This window comes from Trichechus manatus, unplaced genomic scaffold (genome assembly GCF_000243295.1).
Source record: "Trichechus manatus latirostris isolate Lorelei unplaced genomic scaffold, TriManLat1.0 scaffold00100, whole genome shotgun sequence".
Classification (NCBI taxonomy): domain Eukaryota; kingdom Metazoa; phylum Chordata; class Mammalia; order Sirenia; family Trichechidae; genus Trichechus; species Trichechus manatus.
The window spans coordinates 3,854,743-3,878,269 of NW_004444036.1; the positions used below are offsets into that span (position 1 = coordinate 3,854,743).

The 23,527-nt window shown below is 37.4% G+C and overlaps 1 protein-coding gene across 8 annotated transcripts in view; it reads right to left on the reverse strand.

Annotated features, from left to right (window-relative positions):
• BCLAF3 (BCLAF1 and THRAP3 family member 3) overlaps positions 1-23,527 on the reverse strand; it is a 97,841-nt gene that overhangs the window by 31,825 nt on the left and 42,489 nt on the right. For 5 of the 8 annotated variants that reach the window (XM_023737277.1, XM_023737275.1, XM_023737276.1 and 2 more), the window contains exons 1-7: positions 23,054-23,333; positions 16,920-17,489; positions 15,736-16,398; positions 8,082-8,257; positions 6,487-6,601; positions 5,498-5,561; positions 3,881-3,996 (exon numbers count right to left, since the gene is read on the reverse strand). In XM_023737277.1, coding sequence (XP_023593045.1) covers positions 3,881-3,996; positions 5,498-5,561; positions 6,487-6,601; positions 8,082-8,257; positions 15,736-16,398; positions 16,920-17,489; positions 23,054-23,094 — 1,745 coding nt within the window. In that variant the 5' untranslated portion in view covers positions 23,095-23,333. Of the gene's footprint in view, positions 1-3,880; positions 3,997-5,497; positions 5,562-6,486; positions 6,602-8,081; positions 8,258-15,735; positions 16,399-16,919; positions 17,490-23,053; positions 23,334-23,527 lie in introns of those variants that run through there. The other 3 variants (XM_023737271.1, XM_023737270.1, XM_023737273.1) reach the window with 2 other exon arrangements.

Below are 23,527 nucleotides of genomic sequence, written 5' to 3' on the forward strand. Positions count from 1 at the left end.
AGGGATTGGACTGGACTGTGGACATAAAGTGATACTTGTGAGGAGTGTGCCTCTTAGCTCAAGTAGATACAAGAGACTAAACGGGCAGCTTCTGTCTGGAGGTGAGATGGGAAGGCAGAGAGGGTTAGGAGCTGGCTGAATGGACATGGGGAATCAGGGGTGGAAAGGAGGAGTGTGCTGTCAGAGTTATGGGGAAAGCAATTAGAGTCACATAACAATGTATGTATAAATTTTTGTATGGGAGAAAAAAAAAACTATCGCCATAGAGTTGATTTCGACTCATATTGACCCTATAGGACAGGGCAGAACTGCCCAGAGGGTTTCCCAGTCTGTAAATCTTTACAGAAGCAGAGTGCCACATCTTTCTCCCACGGAGTGGCTGGTTGGTTCCAATCTCCAACTTTTCGGTTAGCAGCCGAGCAGTTAACGACTGCGCCACCAGGGCACCTCCAAAAGAACTAGGAGTTGGTAATACGGGGAGATGTTTTCCCAGGCTATGGAGCCTGGGGATTGCACCGTAGATGCATTCTAGAGAGGACTGCATTCTAGAAGGGATTGCATTCTAGAGGTTGATAGTTCATTTTTTTCTCTCTCGGCGTCTCCCACAGACTCTAGTATTGCTGACAATCGCTTAATCTCGGAAACTCGTTCTTCTCCCCAACATTTTAAAATTGTAAAATAAAAAAGACATTTGCAACAGTAAGGGAAAAAAAAAAGCAATATTCTTTGGACAAGGGTTCTTCGGGACTGTAATCCCCCTGAACCTGTGTCTATTTTCTGGGGAAAGACAGAGAATCACTGCTCTAGGTCCTTTGACATCACTGAACTCCCCTTGCAGACAGTCTCCTATTAGTGAAAACACAAATGGCTCAGGACTCAGCCCATTCACTGGAGGCAAGGTGTGTGACTGGCTCAGGGTCCCCTCACTGCTGGACCCCTGCAGCAAACAACAAGTTCCCCTCTCCTGGTGTCACGAGGTCCTGCGGCCACCAAAGGCTCCTGTCACATTAGCCCAGAAACTCCCCTGCTAGAGTCCCAACACCATGCCTCCCCCACATTCCTGGGCAGCCCTACCTGGGAGGCAGGTCCCACTTCAAGGTTCTCCTCTAATCCTGGAAGCATCACTTCCATAGCCCTTCCTCTCCCTGTCACATACCACATCTCCCCATGATACTACTGTGCTCTCTGGAGGCCCTGCTCCATGTAGTGAACTGCTTGCTACCTCGGCCCTGTTGCATTTCCTCCCACAGATCCCCAATGGCATCAGGATAAAAGCTACACTCTTCATCATGACCTCCAAGGCCCTTTAAAAAAAATCCTCTTTGCAAATCATGTATCCGATAAGGAAGTAGTATCCAAAATATATAAATAACTCTGACAAGTCAACAGTAAAAAGACAAATAACCCAACTAAAAAACTAGCTAAGAATATGAATAGACATTTCTCCTAAGAAGATGTGCAAATTGCCAATGAGCACATAAAAAGATGTCCAACATCAACAGCCATCAAGGAAACGCAAATCAAAACCACAGTAAGATACCACTTCACACTCACTAGGATGGCTATAATCAAAAAGACAGTAACAAGTGTTGGTGAGGATGTACAGAAAGTGAAACCATTATACATTGCTGGTGGGAATGTAAAATGGTGCAACTGCTTTGGAAAACACTCTGGTAGTTCCTCAAAAAGTTAAACATAAGAGTTAACATTTGACCCAGCAATTCCACTCCAAGGTATATACCCAAGAAAAATGAATACATATATCCACACAAAAACTTATACACAAATGTTCAGTAGCAGCCTTACTCATAACAGCCAAAAAGAGGAAACAACCCAATGTCCACCAACTGATGAACGGATAAACAAAATGTGGCATATCCATACAATGGAATATTATTCACACATAAAAAAGAATGAAATCCTGATACATGTTATAACATGGATGAAGCTTAAAACATTGTTAAGTGAAAGAAGCCAGACATAAAATGCCACACAATTTATGATTCCTTTTATATGAAATATCCAGAATAGGAAAATTTATAAACAGAAAGCAGATTAGTGGTTGCCAGGGACTGGGGGTGGTGGTGGAGGGATGAGGAGTGCCTGCTAATGGTTGTGGGCTTCTTTGAGGGGAGATGAAAATGTTCTGGAATCAGACAGTGGTGATGATTATACAACTTTGTGAATATACTAAAAACCAACGAACTGCTCACTTTCAAAGGGTGAATTTTATGGTAAGTGATTAATATCTTAATAATAAAAAAATGCTCCTGGCTCTACTATGCCACCCTATCCAACACAAATAAAATAATCCAACAGGTCCAGCAAAAGACATCTTGCAAGAAGACATCTTTGCACCCTACAACACTGTCCTCAAAGCTAACATCAATAATACTTAATGCCAACCTTACATTCATCACCTTATTTAATCTTAAGTACCGCTATGAGGTGAGTGTACTTTTTATCCCTGTTTTACAGATGAGGAATCTGAGAAATTAAGTAATCTGCCCAAGGTCAGTCACACAGCTAGGGGGTTACAAAGCTAGGAGTTGAACTCAGGTCTAATGCCAGTGCTGAAGCTCTTAACCACCTCAAAGGGTGAAGACATATTCTGAAGCATTACATAGTTTTTATAATATGCTGACCTTCTTAAATCTGTCTTTAAAAATCCTGTTTCTTGGTACGCTGAGTTTCTTATCCTTTTTTAGTCAAGAAAAACATGACAGAAAGGTCATGCCATTAAAGAGCATAGTCATGTCATGCATCAACCATCACGTTAAAAACTGAAACACTTTTAACTACCAAGAGACAAGATGTTAACTATATAATTTTTAATTCTGTTTCATATGCCTCAACTAACAGTTTTGCTGTCTTTTAATTAGTCTCAAACTTATTGTTAGAATCAGATCCAGTTTTAAACAAGCTCCATGTATTCTGAATGAGACCTAGTGTAGTTAGTCATAAACTTGACATAAAAATCTAGTCAAATATTTTAGTCATTTGACATCAAGGACTATGGAAAAGCAAGTAGCTCTAACCCTTCCTATTCATATATTCCTATTTTCTGGGAGATACAAATAGTCTGAGGCTCTGTACAAACTGGAAATTTTGTCCCATTCTATTACACCTCATAATTACATGGGGTCCCAGAATTGCCATGAATTCCATATAGTTTTCAAAACTAGAGATAAACTGGGGCCAATCTAGAATACTCAGAGTCCCTGAAAGGATGTTGGCAGAGAAAAAACAAAGATCTACTGATGCATGGTGTAAGTACTTCACATGTGCCAGCTCATTTAATATTTATAACTTCCTCACATCATAAATATTGTTATTCTCATTTTACAGATGGAGAGAATACAGAGACTAAGCAAGTTTGCCCAAGATCAAAGAGCTCGTAAACTGGCAGAAGTGAGTTTCAAACTCGGGTTTCCCCTGCATTATCTACTCCATCTGCCTGCGTTTCATGGATAGGCATCCAAGCAGGGTCCCAAAAGATAACTGTACTGACCTCAAGAAATTTTGTACGATTCAAAGAGTATCAGAATCTAAAGGGCAGAGTCTCAATTAATTTAGAAAATAGTCCATAAACTTACTGGTTCTGGCTCCTGCTAATATTAATAAAGCTGTTACACTCCTCTCTAGAACTATGAAGACCTCAAATACTCACCTATCCCCATAATGTTGTTTGTTTAAATCAAACAGAATATGATGGTCACTGGAAAACTTTGAAACATTTTAACAGAGTTCACTTACACATATAAAATGAATCTGAAGGATCCCTACACTAAAATGAAAATTATCATAACACCAAAAAATTGAAAAATATGCTGAAACCAAAAGCTCCCTGATAACAGGATGTTTTTCGTCTACTGATTACCTCTCTGTAGCACTAGCTATGTGAAAAACGTGCCCATCTTCTTTCTGTAACCGTTCTTTTCTCCTTCTTTCAATGTCATGTCGTAGGTCATTTGGATCTATTATTTTGACCAGACTCTGAGGAATTTTGACAGAAGACAAACCATTCACATTACTATTAGTTGCACAAAGATCACATCTAATAAGAACCTTAGTAAAAGTCCTAAATAAGTTATCTTGTACTCATCCTGATAATGGTAGTGTAAACTGATATACATATTTTGAGATGCACTTAATGATACACAGTCAGAAAAGTTTATAACACTGAACCAGAAGTCCCACTTCTGGAACTCTATCCCAAAGAAATGGGACATATCCCAAATATATTCAAAGTAACAAAAAAATGGATGCAACTTAAATGTAAAAAATTAAAGGGGAAGGAAAGAATGATTAAATTACGGTAAATTAACTCAAAGGAATAATGTACAACCAATTAAGTTATGGTAATAAAGATTATGTAACAACATGGGAAAATAGTCACTGAAAAAAGTTAATTAAAAGTTAAAAAAAAACCTCAATTATAAAAGGTCATGGGGAGTTCAGAGATTTTATGTAAAAGGAATGTTACTATGGCTTAAGTAAAAAGAAAAAAAGCATACAAAACTGCATATACTATGACAGCAACTATGTTAAAATGCAAGATATAAGACTGCAAGGAAAAATGGCAAACCATTATTTTGTGTTAAGTGGTTGAATTATAGGCATTTTTTTTAAATCCTCAAATATCCTATAAGTTGATTACACTAATTTGATAATTGAAAGTTTTCTGAAAATATCCTTTACTTAATAAACCAACATATCTCTAGAAATTCCATAAAAATTGTAAACATTTCACAAAATATATATATATATATTCTATCAGCATGTATTAAAATCTCTACAAAAATTCTTTAGTCTTAATGAATAAATCAACAGGTCTTCTAGAACTTGATACACTTCTAAAACAAGAGCCAGTCTCCTTCCTGCCCCCAAAACCAGTTAAGACAGTTTTTCTAATTAGCAAAGAAATGGGGGGAAGGAGAGGTGTTGGGTGAGAGCCATGCACAACACAAGACAATAAAGAAATTTAATATTATTTCCATTGTTTTGCTAGTTCATATTCCATAGGATCTTTCTTACATTCTACAGTAAATAGGAGGACAATAAAGAATGAAATTTAGTTCCTTTGTATTTATTCCATGTACAATTTAAAAATATATTCCATATGACTGCTTTGGAAAAACAGGTACTAAAGATACTTTTTGCAACCTCTACAGTGTAAACTGTTTTGGAATGAATATTAAAGGCTATAATTTCGTGTCAATTTTATAAAACTATTTTTCCTTAGGGATTGTTCCTCTTAGGGAATATAGTTGGTTTTTTTCCTGTTTTATCAGTATTCTCTCTCCAACCTAGCTGATAATCAGAATCACTTGAAGAGCTTTTTAAATTCCAGATTTCTAGGTCTCGATCCTTTTTCTCGTCTATTTTAACTCCCCCCCGCCTTTTTTATTTTTTTTACTATCAAACACCAATTCCTTTCCCATTATTCGTATACCAACAATAAGATAATCTCTCATCCAAAATTGTATTTACTTACCTGTTCTGATTCATAACCAACAGTTTGTTTACTCTGAAGTTCAGCCAAAGACATATCTATTCTCCTAAAATAATAAAGGCATATTAAAATTAAATAATTATGTTATACACTAATACCTTGATTCTATTCACTATAGAATAGAATTTGAAATAAAGTTTGTGTGTCTTGGAGGAAGCAGATGAAATTTGCTATCAGGTGATTTTTCATCTATATGGCAGTCTCCCAGAACATACATATCCTGTGAACATTACAGCGAAGCTTTACCAAAAAACAAACAAAAAAAATAAGCCCATCAACGGTGAGTCAATTCTGACTCATAGCAACTCTATAGGTCAGAGTAGAACTGCCCCATAGGGATTCCAAGGCTGTAATCTTTACAGAAGCAGACTGCCACATCTTACTCCCGCAGAGTGGCTGGTGGGTTCAAACCACCGACCTATTGGTTAGCAGTCGAGAACTTTAACCACTGCGCCACCAGTGCTCCTAAGTGGTTCTCAAATCACTAGTCTGCGTAACTTTAAATTCTGCTCCGGTGACATACTGTATTCTAACATTGATTCAACTCAGCTCACAAAACGGTGCACCACCTGCTCGGCCAAGTGCCAAGAGAAGAAGCCATATGTTTTCATCCAGCTGCCCTCAGAACAGCAGCCATTTCTGACCACATGAAGCAACCTATGATTTCAATGGCTTGACAACTATCTTTTCATTCTTCCGGTGATAACTTCAGTAGGCAACTACTATAGACACAGCAGAATCAAAGGTAGGTAAATATTTCCATAGTCTTATACATTTAAACGATGTTAGTCAGTGGCTTCAGAACAACCTATGCCATCAAAGCATACTGGCCCAGTACCTGCTTGGGCTGGTCCTGTTTTTAAGTAGGAAATGTAGTCCTAGAGTTTACAGTAAGCCCAGGCGAGCAAGCTCAAGAGGCAACACCTTCCTGAATCTGTTCTGAGGTTTATTCCCATAAGTTAAATCATTACCTGTGAATTTCAGGATCTGAATTCAATTTAATTTCATCTACACCTGCATTTTGTGTAGCTTGCAATTCTGAGAAACGCTCATGTAGAGTAATGCCAGGTGATGAAAAACAGTTTTCTGAAAAAGGAAACAAATGGTTTTATCTCAATGTAAAACTGATTCCATTTGAAAGAGTATATAAAAACACAGGAAAATGGACTATTAAAAAAAATCCAACCTGTTTTCTCTTGAAAGTATCTGGGCCCTAAACTTATTTCAGACTAATTCGTAGTGCTCAAGTGCTTTCCCAAGCCCATACAACAGTAAAAACATGTGATTTTATTAATCCAAGGATTCTGTTTCTATTTGACATGCCTGCTTACTTGTCTGGGGTATAGGAGGGGGAGACAGTGGCTCTCTCAAAGTGAGTACCTTTCTTCTCCAAGGTAAAACCTTATTATATTTGAGAAGTAAAGATGGTACAGACCTCTAGAGTTCACCTAAAGTAAAAATTAACTCAAAGAAACAACAAAACAATTCTGAACCAATGCTAAATGTTATGTTTCTATATCACAGAAGGCCTCCTGATATCATTTTACTTTAAGTTCGTGAAAACATTCCAATGTCAGCTATGCTGTAGGCTTTTAAAAGGACAGCAAGAAAAATAATATACTTGATCCATCAGAATACTACATTAGCGATCCTTCTCCCTAATTCACTGTTCCTGTTTTGGGACAACCTCCCAGACTTTTTTGTAATACCAGCTCCCTTTTTGCCAAGAATCACAGTTCTTTTGGGTGAGAGGGGCTGGAGCTGACCGGGTAAACTATTTCAGACAAACTGTCTGCTTTAAAGTAAACATACGCCTTAGCTTGAGGGAAGCAGAGAAAACAATTCCTTTTTGAAAAATGTTTTATGAAGGTAAAAAAGAGTAATGCAATTATCTAGTAAGAAATACATATAATAACATTTGTGAAATTCTTGAAGGTCTCCAGTTTAAATACCTACAATTGGGGAAAGCTGTTCTACATGACTGAATTTTCCCATTAATGGAAATTTGCCAGAAGCAAAAACAAAGCAATTCAATGTAAATCTTTAAAGAATTTATTATGCAATTCCCTGATGTCATAAACAAAGTATTCCAAACCAAACTGGACTCTAATTTTATTGATCCCTTAGCATTGTCCTTATGGCATGGAGAGTCCCAGTAATATCCTCAGGGGCTTTAAGAATATCATGAAATGACCTTAGCGTCCAAATTTCTTGAGTTCTTGAGATTCATATCTATTTTTTGTTGCTCCTTCCTCCCTGTTTGGCTACCAGTTATTATTTCTTGCTGTTCTCAGTATGCCTGTCTTTTGCAATAGTCCCTTTCTAACTTGCGATTTCTAATCTACTATGAGCAGAAGCACAAGGTTATTGGAACTACAATAAGAGCAATTAGATTCTGAATGAATGCCTGATAGATACTCTCTCCAACCGATTTCCTAGTTAATGATGCAACTTGTAATGAAATACGAATTACTAGTAAATTGTATCACAGATCTTTACCTATCTTCATGAAAAGTCAGCAAGTTACTTTTGTGTTGTCCCTAATGTATGTGTAAAATATACCAACCTTTAACTTGATGGATTATTGTTATAATTTCCTGAGTAAATTCTCCTGTAGGTTTGTTTTCAATATCCTGAGTTGAGTCAAGATGTTCAAACACTGGATGAAAGTTCTCACTTTTCCTGCCAACAGCAACCAAATCATGTGACATCTGTCTCTCTGTGGAATAGCTAGAAGCAACCCTAGAATAATTTGCAGATGTTTAACTAAAGTTGAATCTATTTTGCTGAGAAAAGAACTTATTAAAAATTAATCAAGACAGCTATATGACTAAAGAGATGTTTATCTTTTCTTATAATTAAGGCATTAAATTATATGCCACGAAATATGTACAATAACGAGCAGGAGAAATTAGCTACATACGAGATTTTGAGTTCTCCTTTTCAAATCAGAGATCATTAAGTATTTGTCATTTTCATAATAGAATCCTCAAAAATCTAAGTTAAACAACTTCCACTTTAAAAAATACAAGGTAGTAAAACACTCAATATGCAAAAAATATTTAAATATATTTTACTCCCAAATGGCCATAAAATTGTAAATCCAGTAAGCTTATACTTTCTTGAAAAACTACCACATTTTAAGGGCTGATAAACATAAGAACTTTTCCGAATTCATAAAAAACAAAACAAAAAACCCTTATACCATCTATATCAGTTTAGAATAGTATTCGGAATAAATTCTGTTAAGAGATGAATTTAATCACTTACAAATCCTAACTCTCAGAAAATAGTTTTAGTCATTAGCAAAGTTGTCATCATTAGCACCAATTACAGTATTTACCCTAAATGTACCTTTAAAGAAATGCTATCATTTATAAAATTAATCCCAGCTATCTTACGACTTTAATGCTTTCTGGATCTTTATAATTTTCCTTAAGAGCTCGCCTGACCTCTAGGTACTATTATTAAGTGATGATGATGATAGACAGATAACAATTACTGAAGGCTAACTGCATTCCAAACATGGGGCTTAGAGCTTACAAACATTGTTTCATTTCCTCTTTACAATAATTCTATGGGACAGTGCCATGACACTGAGACAATGGATGTCTTGGTCGTATTGTTTTACATCCCAGAGGTTGAACATTCAAATCAACATCTTTCTACCAAGTGTCATATTGGAAAACTGTCATTTATGCCCAGAACACTTTTCTTGCTTGAAACCACTCTTAAATTCTTCCTCTGGAGGCAGTTTATGGGTCACAGAAGAAAATGTCTCATTATTTTTATATTTATAGCTCACTCTGAACCCAAAATGGCACCAACCAGCTTCTACCCATTTTATTCCTCTGCATTTAACTCTAAATGGCTTTTGGCTCTTCCCAAAAATCAGGTTCACCATTCAAAGAATTGAGATTTACAACTGCAGGGGTTCTTTGAGTGTGTTACAGGCTCTGAAGATAAATCCAAAAGGAAACCCTGAAGTATGTTTTAAATATTTAATAGCAGGACCACTGGAATAAATGATCTATCTTCGTATAACAAAAATCCATCAGGTGGATATGATCTGGGGTGTGCGTTATTTATTTATTTGTTTGTTTGCCACAAAACAGCCACATATCCAAAACTACTCCGGGGTTATGAGCGGCTTACAGATATTCTTTGGCTAAAAAAATTAACTCCTCAACAAGATGGTTTTAAGTGCCTATTTGTATATCAGAGGAAAAGCTTCCATCTGACTTTTCATGCTCCCTGCTCTCAGACTAGCACTGCTGGAGATAACTCCCTGTGCCAAGGCAGAAACACGGAAAAATGATTATACAGCAGGCTGATGCTACTGCTGTGGTTTCCTTGATTCATTAGAAGGGTGATTTCCCCTCTTCCCTCCTAATTTGGTCCAAGCTTCCCACTGTGCAGCTGGTAACTAGCTAAGAGACATTTACTGGTAAAAACTAGAACGGCTCCTGTAACAACCTCTACTAAGAATCATAAATGTTCTTCGTTTAAAGGGGTTTAATGTTACAAAAAGTCCATTCCATATTTTTTTAAAAAAAAGTTTTTAAAACCAGTCTACAGGGAAAAAAAAAAAGATTTTTAAACAGAACTATAAAAATGGTATCTCCACAAGGGGAAATCAACTGATACTTTTTTTTTTTATTACTGTCCCTGTTTCTCCCAAGATGAAACCAGCTAATAATGGCTTCCAATTTTTTACCGTATAATTATTAAAATTTTACTTGTAATTTATTACAAGTTAGCTACTGGCATAACTATTGCTCCCACCCTACCCCATGCTTCAACCCATGGGAGTGTTGTAGTATACTCTGAAGCTATATTTAATTCCTGAAATTTTAGTGTTTAAATTTGCTATCCATTAAAATTTACCTCAGCACTCCATCACTGCATGATTTTTAATTAAAAAATTAACATCATTTTCTAGAAAATATTTAACATTAAAATAGTATAACCCAAAATTTTAGTCTTTTAAAAACAATTATGACACTTTTGCATTAAGAAAACCCCAGAGACTGGAGAATGCAAAATATCCTATTTACATTTGTAAATTTAATCACCTTTTGGTTCTTATTTTCCTTTTTACTCTTTTCTATGACATATATTGATTAACAAGTTAATAACTTCAGAAAATATCTCCAATGTAAGTAGTAAGTGGAAAAGACCAAATATTCCCATTTGAGATGCATTTTAGACAGTTTTAAAAATCAAAATACAGCCAAAAACTGTATTCTAATACCATTTCTGTTACTGGTCTAATTAACTCTTCAAAGTTCCTTTGTTTCCTTGCCCCCATTTTTTCCCCTCTGTTTAAGGATATTTTCACTAACATTCTGCCTGAGTGTTGAACATAACTAAGAAAATATTAATATTAAAAAGCTACACTAAACCTTACTTTCTTTTTGTATACATTTAAGATTAAAAACAAAAACAAAAACACAACTGCATGGAAAAACAGCAATAACAAAAAACCCAACAGCAAGAACAACAAAAACCCTGCCTTCTAGAAGCTTATAACAAAATCCAAATGACACACAAAGTTTCCCTTTCACAGTCTGCTTCCAACAAATAACTATTTGTATAGCATCCTATAGTTCACAAAGCACTTTCTCAATTATTGTATTAGTTGTTCCTATCTTAAAAAAACATTTAGAAATTTTGGAGTTGAGGGAAAAGGTTTATGAAGACTGCTACTGCCCTAATTAAGTATCTCATTGCTTTTTTCACAAGTCACCTAACGGCCTCCCCAGCCCCAACACCCTTCCAATTCACCTCCTCAAATGCAATCCTCCAGCAGCCAGATCAGAGCCACCTGCCCTATCAGCTAATAATGTCGAATCAGGCTGGCAGTCATAGCATTCCTACCTTGGAAGCCTCCTTTCCCTCTATTCCCTTTCACCGACTGCCCCGAATTAATCACATGGCTCAAAGTCCCTGTGTATGTTTTTTTTTTTTTACCTCTGTTAACCTATAAATACAAAATGTTTTTCATCTCATCTCCATGTGTCTAAACACACCAACCTTCGAAGCCTAGCTCACATGCCAACTCCTGCGTGAAACCATCCCTAAATCTCCCCGATGCTGAGATGCATACCACCTCATGTATCCCTGTCCATGGTATTACCAACATCTACCTAATTGTCCAGAAGACCAGAGAAAAAGAAACCTAATCTTACAGAGCTCTGCAGTCCCAGGGTACCTAACAGACTGTCTCACATAGGGTAGATCCTCAAAAAAAGAATCCGCTAAATGAATAATAAATGGAAAATGGCTTGGTCAATTTGAAATGACTGTCTTACTTAAAGAGACGATACACTTCAAAATTTTAATTAAGGCATTTAATTTTGTTTTTCAACTTCCTTGGCTTACTTTTTAGTTTAATTTTTTTACTTAATTTAGACCAATTTAAATTTAAATATTTAAATATTTTATAATATAAAATCTCAAATACCTACAACAGTTCAGAGAATCTTATGATAAGCCTCCATGTGTTCATCAACCCAGCTTGAATGGTTATCAACACATGGCCAACTGAAGCAGACTCACAGGGCCAGGAGTAACTGCAGGGTAATTTGGCCCAAAAAGATGTGTCCAGGTGACCTGCCCAATGTCACAGAGCTGTTCAGTGGCCCACAGGAAGACAAAAATCTATTGCACCCCAATCCCCAACAGAATGTTCATCTCCCTTTACTAGGCCCCCTAAAAGACACTAAGAGAACCTAGGGTGAAAAACAGGAATAAAAGGGAACCTTCTCTCAATTAATCTACCCTTTGATTTAAAAAAATATATAAATGAGAAATGTTAGGGAATAAAACCTTAGTTTTCTGTGATATATAACATCGAGGTAGCAGATGTGTATATCACAAAAACATCTCCACCTACAATGTATTTTGCCTCCAGCTGAATAGTATCTATCATAGGCAAACTTATGTGATTTAGTTACCTTCCTTCAATCCTAGCTATGATTTTTCATACTTTCCCCCACCTATGTGGCATTGCTTTCCTCAAAGCGTCAGGGTTCCAGTGTCCTCTGGGGCCTATCACCCCCTTCATCCCTGTTCAGAAATGAGGAAAGACGATGGGGTGGGGAGAGAGGGGACAGTAACTCTTCAGTGGGAAATAAAAAGGATTAGATGCAAATATGACAATGTAATCAGTCTGCCATCAACTTTTAAAGCCGAACTTCTCCCATCCCAGAGGCCTAGTACCAGCATCTGAGGAAATCAAAGGAGCCTTGGGTCCATCATCGCCAGTTTATTCTGCTCTAGAAAATGTCACCCCTCCTCTCTTCCACTTCCTTCCTAGCCTGACCAAGGGTCAGTCTCTCACTTATTCAGCCTAACATTAAACCAACACTTCCCTTCATCTGTTCCAAGATTCCAGATATATATAATAGTTTATGTTCTGGATACATAATGACCTTAGTACAAATTTTCATACTGTGACTCAACTTATATTCTGAAACATATAATTATGACTTATATGTTAACTTCTACCTCTGATAATGAAATTTCTGACAAAGTGGGTCACTAGATACAGTCTTTGTTAACAGAAGTATAACTACGCAATGAACATTCCAGCAAATTTCTACCTATTGTTGCTTTAGATACAAACTGGGATCTAGAAAAATCACTAGGTGATAACCTTATTTTTTTAGCACACTGGTAACTGGAAGAACAAACAGCAATACTCAACCAAAGCTAAAAAGGTAAACAAATGCACAAAATTAACTATCTTAGTCTTTCAAAAACATGGATAAACGCTTGATTTTAACCAACAAACACCTCTCTCTACACTCTAATTATGATTAATCTTTTCAAACAGAGGAAAATCTAATTTGTGTTAATAGTTGAGAACAGATTTCTATTAAGGCATTAACTACCTTTGTTGTATGGATACTTCACTGGTCCATGCATAATTAAATCCAGCCCCACAAAACTCCTGAAAACAACTCATCAATACACAACTACAATCAGAGAGAAAGACTTTGCTGACTATGATACTTTAGCATAAACTGAAAATGTGCATATATTTGTTCAGTTACTTATTCTTAAGGTCTTTGAATAGAGCAGATTTACAGTGGAGGCTCTTTACTTCACAGCTGTCCTGCATTTGCCCCAAATATGAAGTGTGCAACTGCTGAGTGCCTACCTCTGTGCTAGGCCTCACTGACAGGCCATGAGATTTTACAAAATTGTAGTTTATAAATTCAAAACAAAAGATGCAGTGGCCTTCATTTTGGGAAGCTCATTATTGACACATGATAAAGGTCAAACTTCCATTTCTCAATATAAAATTAACTGTCTTTAGTACCACTAATGAGGTCTATGAAAATAAACCCTTCAGAATTGGTATTTCTAGCATTCTTTACAACAACCAATTTATTAATTATCTTTTAAGTATAAAACATTTCATTAATATGGGGTATCATTACTTTTATATAATTTTAAAGATAAAAAGTTTTAGATTTCTGTGCATTTCACTGTATGTAAATTTTACCTCGAGAGAGAGAGAGAGAGAGAGAGAGAGAGAGAGAGAGAGAGACAGAGACAGAGAGACAGAGAGAGAGAGACAGAGAGACAGAGAGAGAGAGAGAGAGAGAGAGAGAGAGAGAGAGAGAGAGAGAGAGGAAAAAAAGAACTGTTAACAAAAATTAAATACTTAAGTATTTAACGGGGAGTGTATGGATGTCTGCAACTTCCTGTGAAATGCACCGAAAAAATAAGATGGAATGACAGATGGATAGATATATGTGATTATGAAAGTAGAATAAAGTATTATTGTAGACTCTAGGTAGTGGTTATGTAGGTGTTCACTGTACACTTCTTTCAACTTTTCTGTACGTTTGAACATTTTCATAAATGTCGGAAAGAAAAAAGGCTTAAGGTAATATCCTTAAACTTGATGCTTACAGCAGTCTTTGTGCTCTTAAAATTAAGAACAAGAAATAGCACAAAAGTGATTTAAGACATATTACATGAAAAAAGACACAAAACTATTAACATGGTATTATGATAATTATGTATAAATATATGGGAAAATTAACAAAAGGAATTTTTCTAAGATGGTCTCACATTAGTGGGATTATGGGTGATTCCTCTCCCCTCTATTTCTCCAACTTTCTGTAATGTAATTATACTTATAAATGCTTTCTGTGCATATATATACATATGTATACTGAAGTTTTTTGCTAGTAAAATGAAAGTAAGGAAAAAATGGAGGAGAGGGACTGCCAAGTCTAACTTTACAGAACAAAATATATTTTGTTTAAAAAAAAAAAAGGACTGTGGGCTTACCTACCTCCCCCTCCCATCCTACCCCTTGGATTTTGTTTTCTCCTGTTTTTGATTCAAATGCAGATATGAATCAACTATGAACATAAATGCACCAAAATCTAGTATGCTATGGTAATTAACTGACTTAGCTAACATAGCCAACTGCAGTGTTTTATTATTCTCAGAATCTATAAACAGGCAATTCTCATAATGGAATAAGGCATGTGAGCCTGCTTTAAGAGAATACACCTTATTTTTTTTTTTAAAGAATCATTATGAGCTAAATCAAATTTCTTATAAAAAGGCATCTTCCTAGGTCACAGTCTAATTTCCTCTACCTAGGAGAATCTAGTCAGTTGAGCTCGTCATTTTGAGATGGCAGCAAGCACCACGTTAATGTTAAGCCTCCAGCCTCCTTGAGTCACGAGGGGAATACGTGGATTTAAGTTCAAGCTCCTCTGACTTAGACAAGTCACTTCACCTCTCAGGGCCTCACTTTCTTCCTCTATAAAATCAGGGCCTGCTAAAGTCCCTTCTAGCTCAAAAATTCCCTGAATTTCAGGCAACAGGGAGCATAATCTCTGAGAAACTGAGCAAAGAATAGCTCTCCTTGAACTCCACCCAGCCTATCTCTGAATAAGGAAAATTTGGCAACATAAAAACATATGAATTCATGAAGAGGAACAACTCTGTGGACTTCCCTGCACCCAAGAATCATCTTGAGATACAATGTGGAAATAAGCAACATGAGATCACCCCACATTACAAATCACAGAATTCACCCTCATTACAGGGCTCTTTTGAAAAAATTCAGACAATCCTTCCCCCTCAATGGAATCTAAACACACTATTAATTCTGTTTTCAAAGCTGCAAATAAAGGTGACAGAAACATTTAATAAATATCATAAGGAAAAAACTAAGATAATACCTGAATGTATCTACTGATTTCTTCATATCTACTTTGATTGTAAGTAGTTTCTTCCTACCACTGAAAGATGAGGGTTTTGCATCTGAAAGTTTTTTACTTTTATCAAGTTGGCTACTGGAAGGGTTGCTCTCTTTTCTGAAATCCTCTTCTATCTTTATCTTTTCCTTCCATTTGTCATTAGAGGGCCTCCAATCAACATCACTTTTATTTGAATGAGTACTGGCAATGCAGTCTTTCTTAGTTTGTTTAAAAGGTTCTCTGACTAGTCCATCTTTAGTTCCTCTTCCTCTTCTAGCATTAAAACAATATGGCTTTCTGTCTACAGACCCTTTTTGAGAACTGTATTTTCTATCTTCTTCCTCAGAGTACCTCTGAGTTCCTCCATCAGTAAAGTCCTGGTCCTCATCTGAGGGCTTACGATGTTTGTGGCGATAGTCATAGGATATCTTGGTTACTGAACTGGCCTCTGAGTGTTCCCTTTCATTATGTCGATGAGTTTGGGGTCCGAAGTTCCTCTGATCTTTCTTTTCTTGATAAGGTGGAAGAGAAGGCTTGGGCTTCCACTTTGGGTGCCCAGCAGGCTCTCTGTTTTCATACCTCTCCATGTCTTTAGGTCTTTTTGATATGCAGTGATATTTTCTGAAATCACGATCCTCAGGATACCTATGTTGACAAAAAGCAGTTTATACTTACACTAGAGAGAAGAAAGTGAGAATTTATATGTGCAGAATGTGGGACAGCATGGCTTTAAATGCAGAATGCAATAGCAAGTTTACCTATAATCCCTCAAGCCAATTCATAGAAGTACAAGGCAGTTAAAGAGAAAAATATCAATTTAAAAGCTTTTTAGCCATCAACATGATTTATTATAAAAATAAACACTTCACTAAGACCAGCAGACTATAAATTACAATGCTTTTTATCTTTTTAGACAAAAGCTTTTCGAGGTGACTATCTTCAACCACGGAAACCCTGGTGGCGTAGTGGTTAAGTGCTACAGCTGCTAACCAAAAGGTCAGCAGTTCTAATCCACCAGGTGCTCCTTGGAAACTCTACGGGGCAGTTCTACTCTGTCCTATAGGCAACGGGTCTGGGTTTTTTTGATTATCTTCAACCACAAAGTAAGCATACTTTTTCACTTGGGGCTTTATACTAAATTACCCAGGTTAAATGTTATCCTATACCTCTTCTGAAAAGAGCTCCTCATCTCAAAGTCTTCAGAGCCTCTTCTAGGTAATGGAGGGTACTTTTCCTCTTGTATCCACTGGTGCCTAAATTCATCTTCATGCCACTTTTCTTCGAATCTAAAAGAATCTTCTACTGGCCTCTGAGGTGGTTTCCCTCCTCTTCCACTTCCTCTAACCCTGTAGTCATCAGGAAAATATCTTCCTTGCACTTTCTGGGGATAACAATTCCTCTCATCATGCTCATTGTACGGTATACCTTCTGAGTATTTCGGCATATACTGAGATCTTCTGTTAACATTCTCTCTTCCTGGTGAATATACTTGGTGGAGCCTATAAGAATTTTCTGAAGAGTTTCTTCTTATGTTTGGGGAAGGTGATCTATAGTCATAAGACCGGCAATATATATTTTCACGAGAATGAATTCTTGGTTTACTCTGTCCATATTTCTCATTGTCCATTCTCCAAGTGACGGGTCTTTTGGGATCCTTCCTATATTCATAGCCATACTGCCCATAAAATTGTCTTTGCTTGTAGTGGTCAGAATTTCTAGGTACTGGTGATAAAGACCTATGTAAACAAATACAGAAAAGTTTAGTCCATTTAAAGATGATACTAAGTGTGTCTTTATATGACCTACCTAAAATACTTAACTTTTCCTAGAGTTGTGCTGATTCATCTACTCAAATTAATCAATGTGCTATAACTGCATTCTGAATTATACACTGGAGGTTTGATTATGGTACTGCCCAATTCAACAACCACACTCTTTCCATCTGTACCAATGTTTTCCATGTGTATATCAAAATAAGTTGAACCCATACATCTATGGTCAATTGATTTTCAACAAGGGTGCTAAGTCCATTCAATGGGGAAAGAATACTCTCTTTAATAAGTGGTGCTTGGATAACTGGATTTCCACATGCAAAAGAATGATGCTTGCCCCATACCTCACACCATATACAAACATTAACTCAAAATAGATCAAGGACCTACATGTAAGAACTAAAACCATAAAACTCTTAGGAGAATCCGTAACCCACTGCCATCGAGTCGATTCTGACTCATAGCGACCCTACAGGACAGAGCAGAGCTGTCCCATAGGGTTCCCAAGGAGCAGCTGGTGGATTCGAACTGCCAACCTTTTGGTCAGCAGCTGAACTCTTAACCACTGCGCCACCAGGGCTCCCTCAGAAGAACACACAGAAGCAATGCTTCGGGATCTAGTTTTTGATGGTGGATTCTTACATACTATACCAAAAGCATAAGTAACAAAAGACAAAATAGACAAATTGGACTTAATCAAAATTAAAAACTTTTGAGCATCAAAGGACTTTATCGACAAAGTGAAGAGACAACCTACAGACTGGGAGAAAATTTGGAGGAATAATAGATAAAAGTTTAATTTACAGAATATATAAAGAACTCCTACAACTTAGTAACAAAAAGATAAACAACCCAATCAAAAAATGAGCAAAGGACTTGAACAAAAATTTCACCAAAGAAGATATACAAATGGCCAACAAGCACATGAAAAAATGCCCAATATCATTAGTCATTAAGGAAATGCAAACCAAAACCACAATGAGATAGCACTTCACTCACACTAGGAGGGCTATGATCAGAAAAATGGAAAACAAGTGTTGGTGAAGATGTGCAGAAAACTGGAACCCTCATTCGCTGCTGGTGGGATTGTAAAATGGTGCAGCCCCCGTGGAAAAGTTTGGCGGTTCCTCAGAAAGTTAAACATAGAATTACCACACGACCCAGCAACTCCACTCCTGAGTATATACCCAAAATAAATGAAAGCAGGGATTCAACCAGTACACCAATGCTCATTGCAGCATTATTCACGACAGCCAAAAGGTGGAAACAACCTAAATGTTCATCAATAGATGAATGGATAAATAAAATGGGGTATATACATAGAATGGAATACTACTCAGCCTTAAAGAGAAATGAAGTCCCGGTACATACTATGACATGGAAGAACCTTGAAAACATTATGCTGAGTGAAATAAAATAAGTCAGTCACAAAAAGACAAATATTGTATGATCCCACTTACATGAAATATCTAGAATAGCAAAGGTCTAGGGACCAAAGTTTATTATTATGGTTACCAGAGGCTGGAGAGAGGGGGGAAGGAGAGGTCAATCCTTAGGGGGCAGAGTTTCTGTTAAGGGTGATGGAAAAAGCCGGAAACAGTGGTGATAGTTACACAACATGATGAAAATAATTAATGTCACTGAACTGTACATGTAAAAAATGTCGAAATGGCAAATGTTTTGCTTCTATGTATTTTTACCACAATTTAAAAAAATGAGTTGAGCACACCAGTCCTACTGGAGGAGGACCAGCTTAGGTATACAGGAGGATCCATGCTGGAAGACTGCTGACAGCAAACTTCTGGCAAAAGGAGATGCAATGACTTCAAAGGGTCAGTCAGCAAAAGCTTACATCAGGTTCAATGGCCAGGTAAGAAACAAGCAGAAGAAGGGCTAGACTGAAACAAATAAATGTGTAAGAGAGTCTCTGGCAAATGGAACATGATCTCTGAAATTAGATTCTAAGATTTTATGATGCTACAATAAATCTAAACTCAGACCCAAGACTGACCCCATAGTTTCTCTAATTGATAGTCTATTCTCTTTACTAAGGTTGTATCAAGGGACAAAAAACATATACTTAACGGCAGGTGTGGGAGTGGTGCATAAAACCTGAATTTCATGCTTACTTTCTCCATTAAAAAAACAAAAACAAAAACAGCTGCCTTTGAGTCAATTCCAACTCATGGCAAGCCCATGTGTGTCAGAGTAGAACTATGCTCCACAGGGTTTTCAATGGCTGATTTATTGGAAGCAGACCATCAGGCCTTTCTTCCGAGGTCCCCCTGGGTAGACTCAAACTGCCAACCTTTCAATTACCAGCTGATTGCTTAACAGTAGTAATACAGATAAGTTGCTTCTCTTTCTCAGACCTATTCACTTACATCTAAAACAAAAGATGTGCTGTCCAAACAGAGCTTGTAACTTTGGTATATATGTGCTTTAATGCAGCTATAATGATCTTCAGGGACAACAGATTCTACTATAACTACTTTCCTCAATACCTCAGCACTGCCAACATTGAGTCTTTCAGTTCTACAAAGGAGGAAGATATCCAGGGAAACCAGTCTGGGTTGTCCAAATTAAAGATAAGAGAAAGGAGTGAAACCATCTGGAACACAATGAAGTTCCATTTTGCACCTGGGACCCTTCCCCTCATCTGACCTGTCCTCTCTCCCTAATTTCCCCATCTTCTGAGTGTTTAATGTCTCCTAGTCAATAAGCAAGCTACCCTTGCAGCTTTTATCATCAACCCTCTTCAGAAATTGCCATCTTTAGTTGGAGCATCCAAGAGTAAAATTCCTTTTGGTGGCAAGTCTGTGTCCTCCCAAGAAAGGAGGCAGAGTCATCTTCTTCATGTACACACTGGGACTTACACGCTGGACTTGGCAATATCTTCCTTTGGAATCACCCAAGCTGAAATAGAACTCTGTCATCCAGCGGCTGTACCTCATCCCAAAAAGTGGCAACTGGAGCCTCTGATGGCTTCCCTGAAGATTTTATCTCTTTCACTGATAAGGAGAAAAGCTGGCAGAAACAGGCAGAGGGCTTCCAGACTGAACAAAATGCCCAGTATCTTACTTTAATCCTTGCTTCACATTAAATAGTGCTTTGATATTATATTTCATATCATATGTTTCATTACATCTTATTTTAAAAAGTCCCTTTCTTCTGAAGAAGGTTGCTGGAATGGTTACTATCATTTTGAATTCTCCTAAAAGGGCAAAAGACACCCACAAAGTTTATTGGGAGACTTCTGTACGGGTATCTTGAGGCACTGACATCTTTTGCTCCAAGGCAAATAGCCTTGGAAGATAAAGATAGTATCTCCTTCAGAGGCAGAGGGCCAATTTGTTTGCTGTCCAGGATAATAAGATAATGTCTCCCTTCGGAACAAAGGTTGAGCGGGTTTGTTTACTCCTGATTGAGGGTTTCCTAAGCATAGGTTCCTCAGCTATGTCCTAAATCCACTGCTTTGCAGCATCCACCCAGCCAGCGCCCTGCAGCACCCTTGGAGGACTCAGGGGTGAGGGGAACCAACATGAACACAAAACTCACGTTGCCTGCTGTGCCATGAGTAATAAAGGCCTTTGCTTCCAAGTCAGGAGTGTGTGTGGCAGGCTAATGTGTTAGCCTGCAAATAGGGTAAAACAACTGTCCCTTCACAGTTCCCGACAGAGTCCTAGGGAGTCCAGAAATCAGGCACTAAGCTTGGCAGGGTCTATGGTGCCCCCTCACCAAGGCCTACTACAAAAGAGTGACACAAAATGACCTCTGTGATCCCCTCCATGTTAAAACCATCTGCTTCTTTACACTCTCTCTTCTTTCTAAAGCTACTCTTCATTATAATCTGGTCTTGTGAACTACAAAATGAAAACTGTTAAAGAAATGATCAATTGGTCATCTAATAATCAAAACGAACCAGCAAAATGGCCAAGTCACATTAACATGAAAACTCCTGGTCTGCCTTTTGTGTATGTAATTATGGTCCTTTCTAAAGAATGAGAATATACTGGTAACTTTCACAGCTCTACTCCTGGAATACTTGTCTCTACTCTTTCCGCCTTTTGAAATTCTACCCATCCTAATTACTGGGCTGAGGGCTGTGGGGACCATGGTCTCGGGGAACATCTAACTCAACTGGCATAACATAGCTTAAAAGAAAATGTTCTACATTCTACTTTGGTGAGTAGCATCTGCAATCTTAAAAGCCTGTGAGCAAGAAAACTAAAGATACAAGGGAAAGATTATAGTCCAAAGGACTAATGAACCACATCTACCATGGCCACCACCAGACTGAGTCCAGTACAACTAGATGGTGCCTGGCTACCACCTCTGACTGCTCCGACAGAGATCACAATAGAGGGTCCTGGACAGAGCTGGAGAAAAATGTAGAACAAAATTCTCACTCACTAAAAAAGACCAGGCTTACTGGCCTTCCAGAGACTGGAGAAATCCCGAGAGCATGGCCCTCGGACACGCTTTTAGTTCAGTAATGAAGTACTCCTGAGGTTCACCCTTCAGCCAGAGATTAGACAGGCCCATAAAACAAAACGAGTCTAAAGGGGCGCACCAGCCCAGAGGCAAGGACTAGAAGGCAGGAGGGGACAAGAAAGCTGGTAATAGGGAACGCAAGGTCGAGAAGGGAGAGTGTTGACACGTCATGGGGTTGGTAACCAATGTTGTAAAACAATATGCGTACTGTTTAATGAGAAATGAGTTTGTTCTGTAAACCTTCATTTAAAGTACAATAATAAAAAAAAAAAGAAATTCTACCCATCCTTAAATGCCCAGCTAAACTCTCATCTCTTCTTTGTGACTTTCTTAATATCCTCCTTTCTCCTCCACAAAAGCAGAATTAATTATACCCTCCCTGGGGATGCAGAATACTTTGTCCCAATCACCAGCACAGCATTTTTCACACTGTATTATAGTTGGCTATGATGTCAATCTCCCCAGCCAGTCTGTGTGCTTGCTGTGGCCACATAAGATGTCATATTTGCCTTTGTATCCTCAGGACCTGCCTTTAGCAGGTAATACAATAAATACTAGTTGAATTATTCCAGTCTAATTACACACATTATTTATACTACCAACAAGAGGAGAGAGGCACGTTGAGCTACAATTGAGTTATTCAAAATTCTATTATTCTGCCATGAATAATAGGAAACCCCCTAACTCCCAAGTTCTTCAAAGATATTATGAAAAAAGTAAAATAAAACACATACTGAAGAGTTCTAAACCACTCACTAATACAAAACAAATTTATTACTCTCAAAGATATTTCTCACTCTCCTTTGCTATGGCTATCACGTATCTTTTTATCATGGATTAGTTCTAGCCATAAGCTGTAATTAAACAAAGGTGTCAGCTTCTAGAATCTAGAAATATGACCTCTACTACTAAAAAGCACCTACTATGAACAACAAGTACTATGAGCTTATTAAAATAGGTTTTTACCAGTGCTGGTGAATTTGAAAGTTGCAGCACATCACAAATCCAAGCTTACTCTGCTAAGAAGTGCTCACCTCTGTTTCCACCTGGGGGATCTAGATCGAGACCGTTCCATCTTTTGACATGTGAGCCACTATCCACTTTTTACACTGCAAAGAAACACAGTGTTAGCAAGTTTGTAGAAAGAGCCCACAATCTGTTGTAAAACACAGTGAATGCCATCAAGGAAAAGTTACTTAACTTAAAGTGGGGATAATAACAGGACTCACCTTATTGGAATGTTGTGAAAATAAAATTAATTAAATTAGAGGTCAACAAACTTTTCTATAAAGGGACAGACAGTAACTATTTTGGGCTTTGAGGGCAACATAAGGCCTCTGCAACATCTTTTTCTTCTTTTTTTTTTTTTAAACAACTCTTGAAAAAGGTAAAAACCATTTTTAGTTCAAGGGTCATACATAAAAACTTTTGTTAAAATACATAGGAATACATGATGGTATGTTGTTTTTTAAAGTTGTCAAACAATAAGAATTAGAATTCCTAATTAT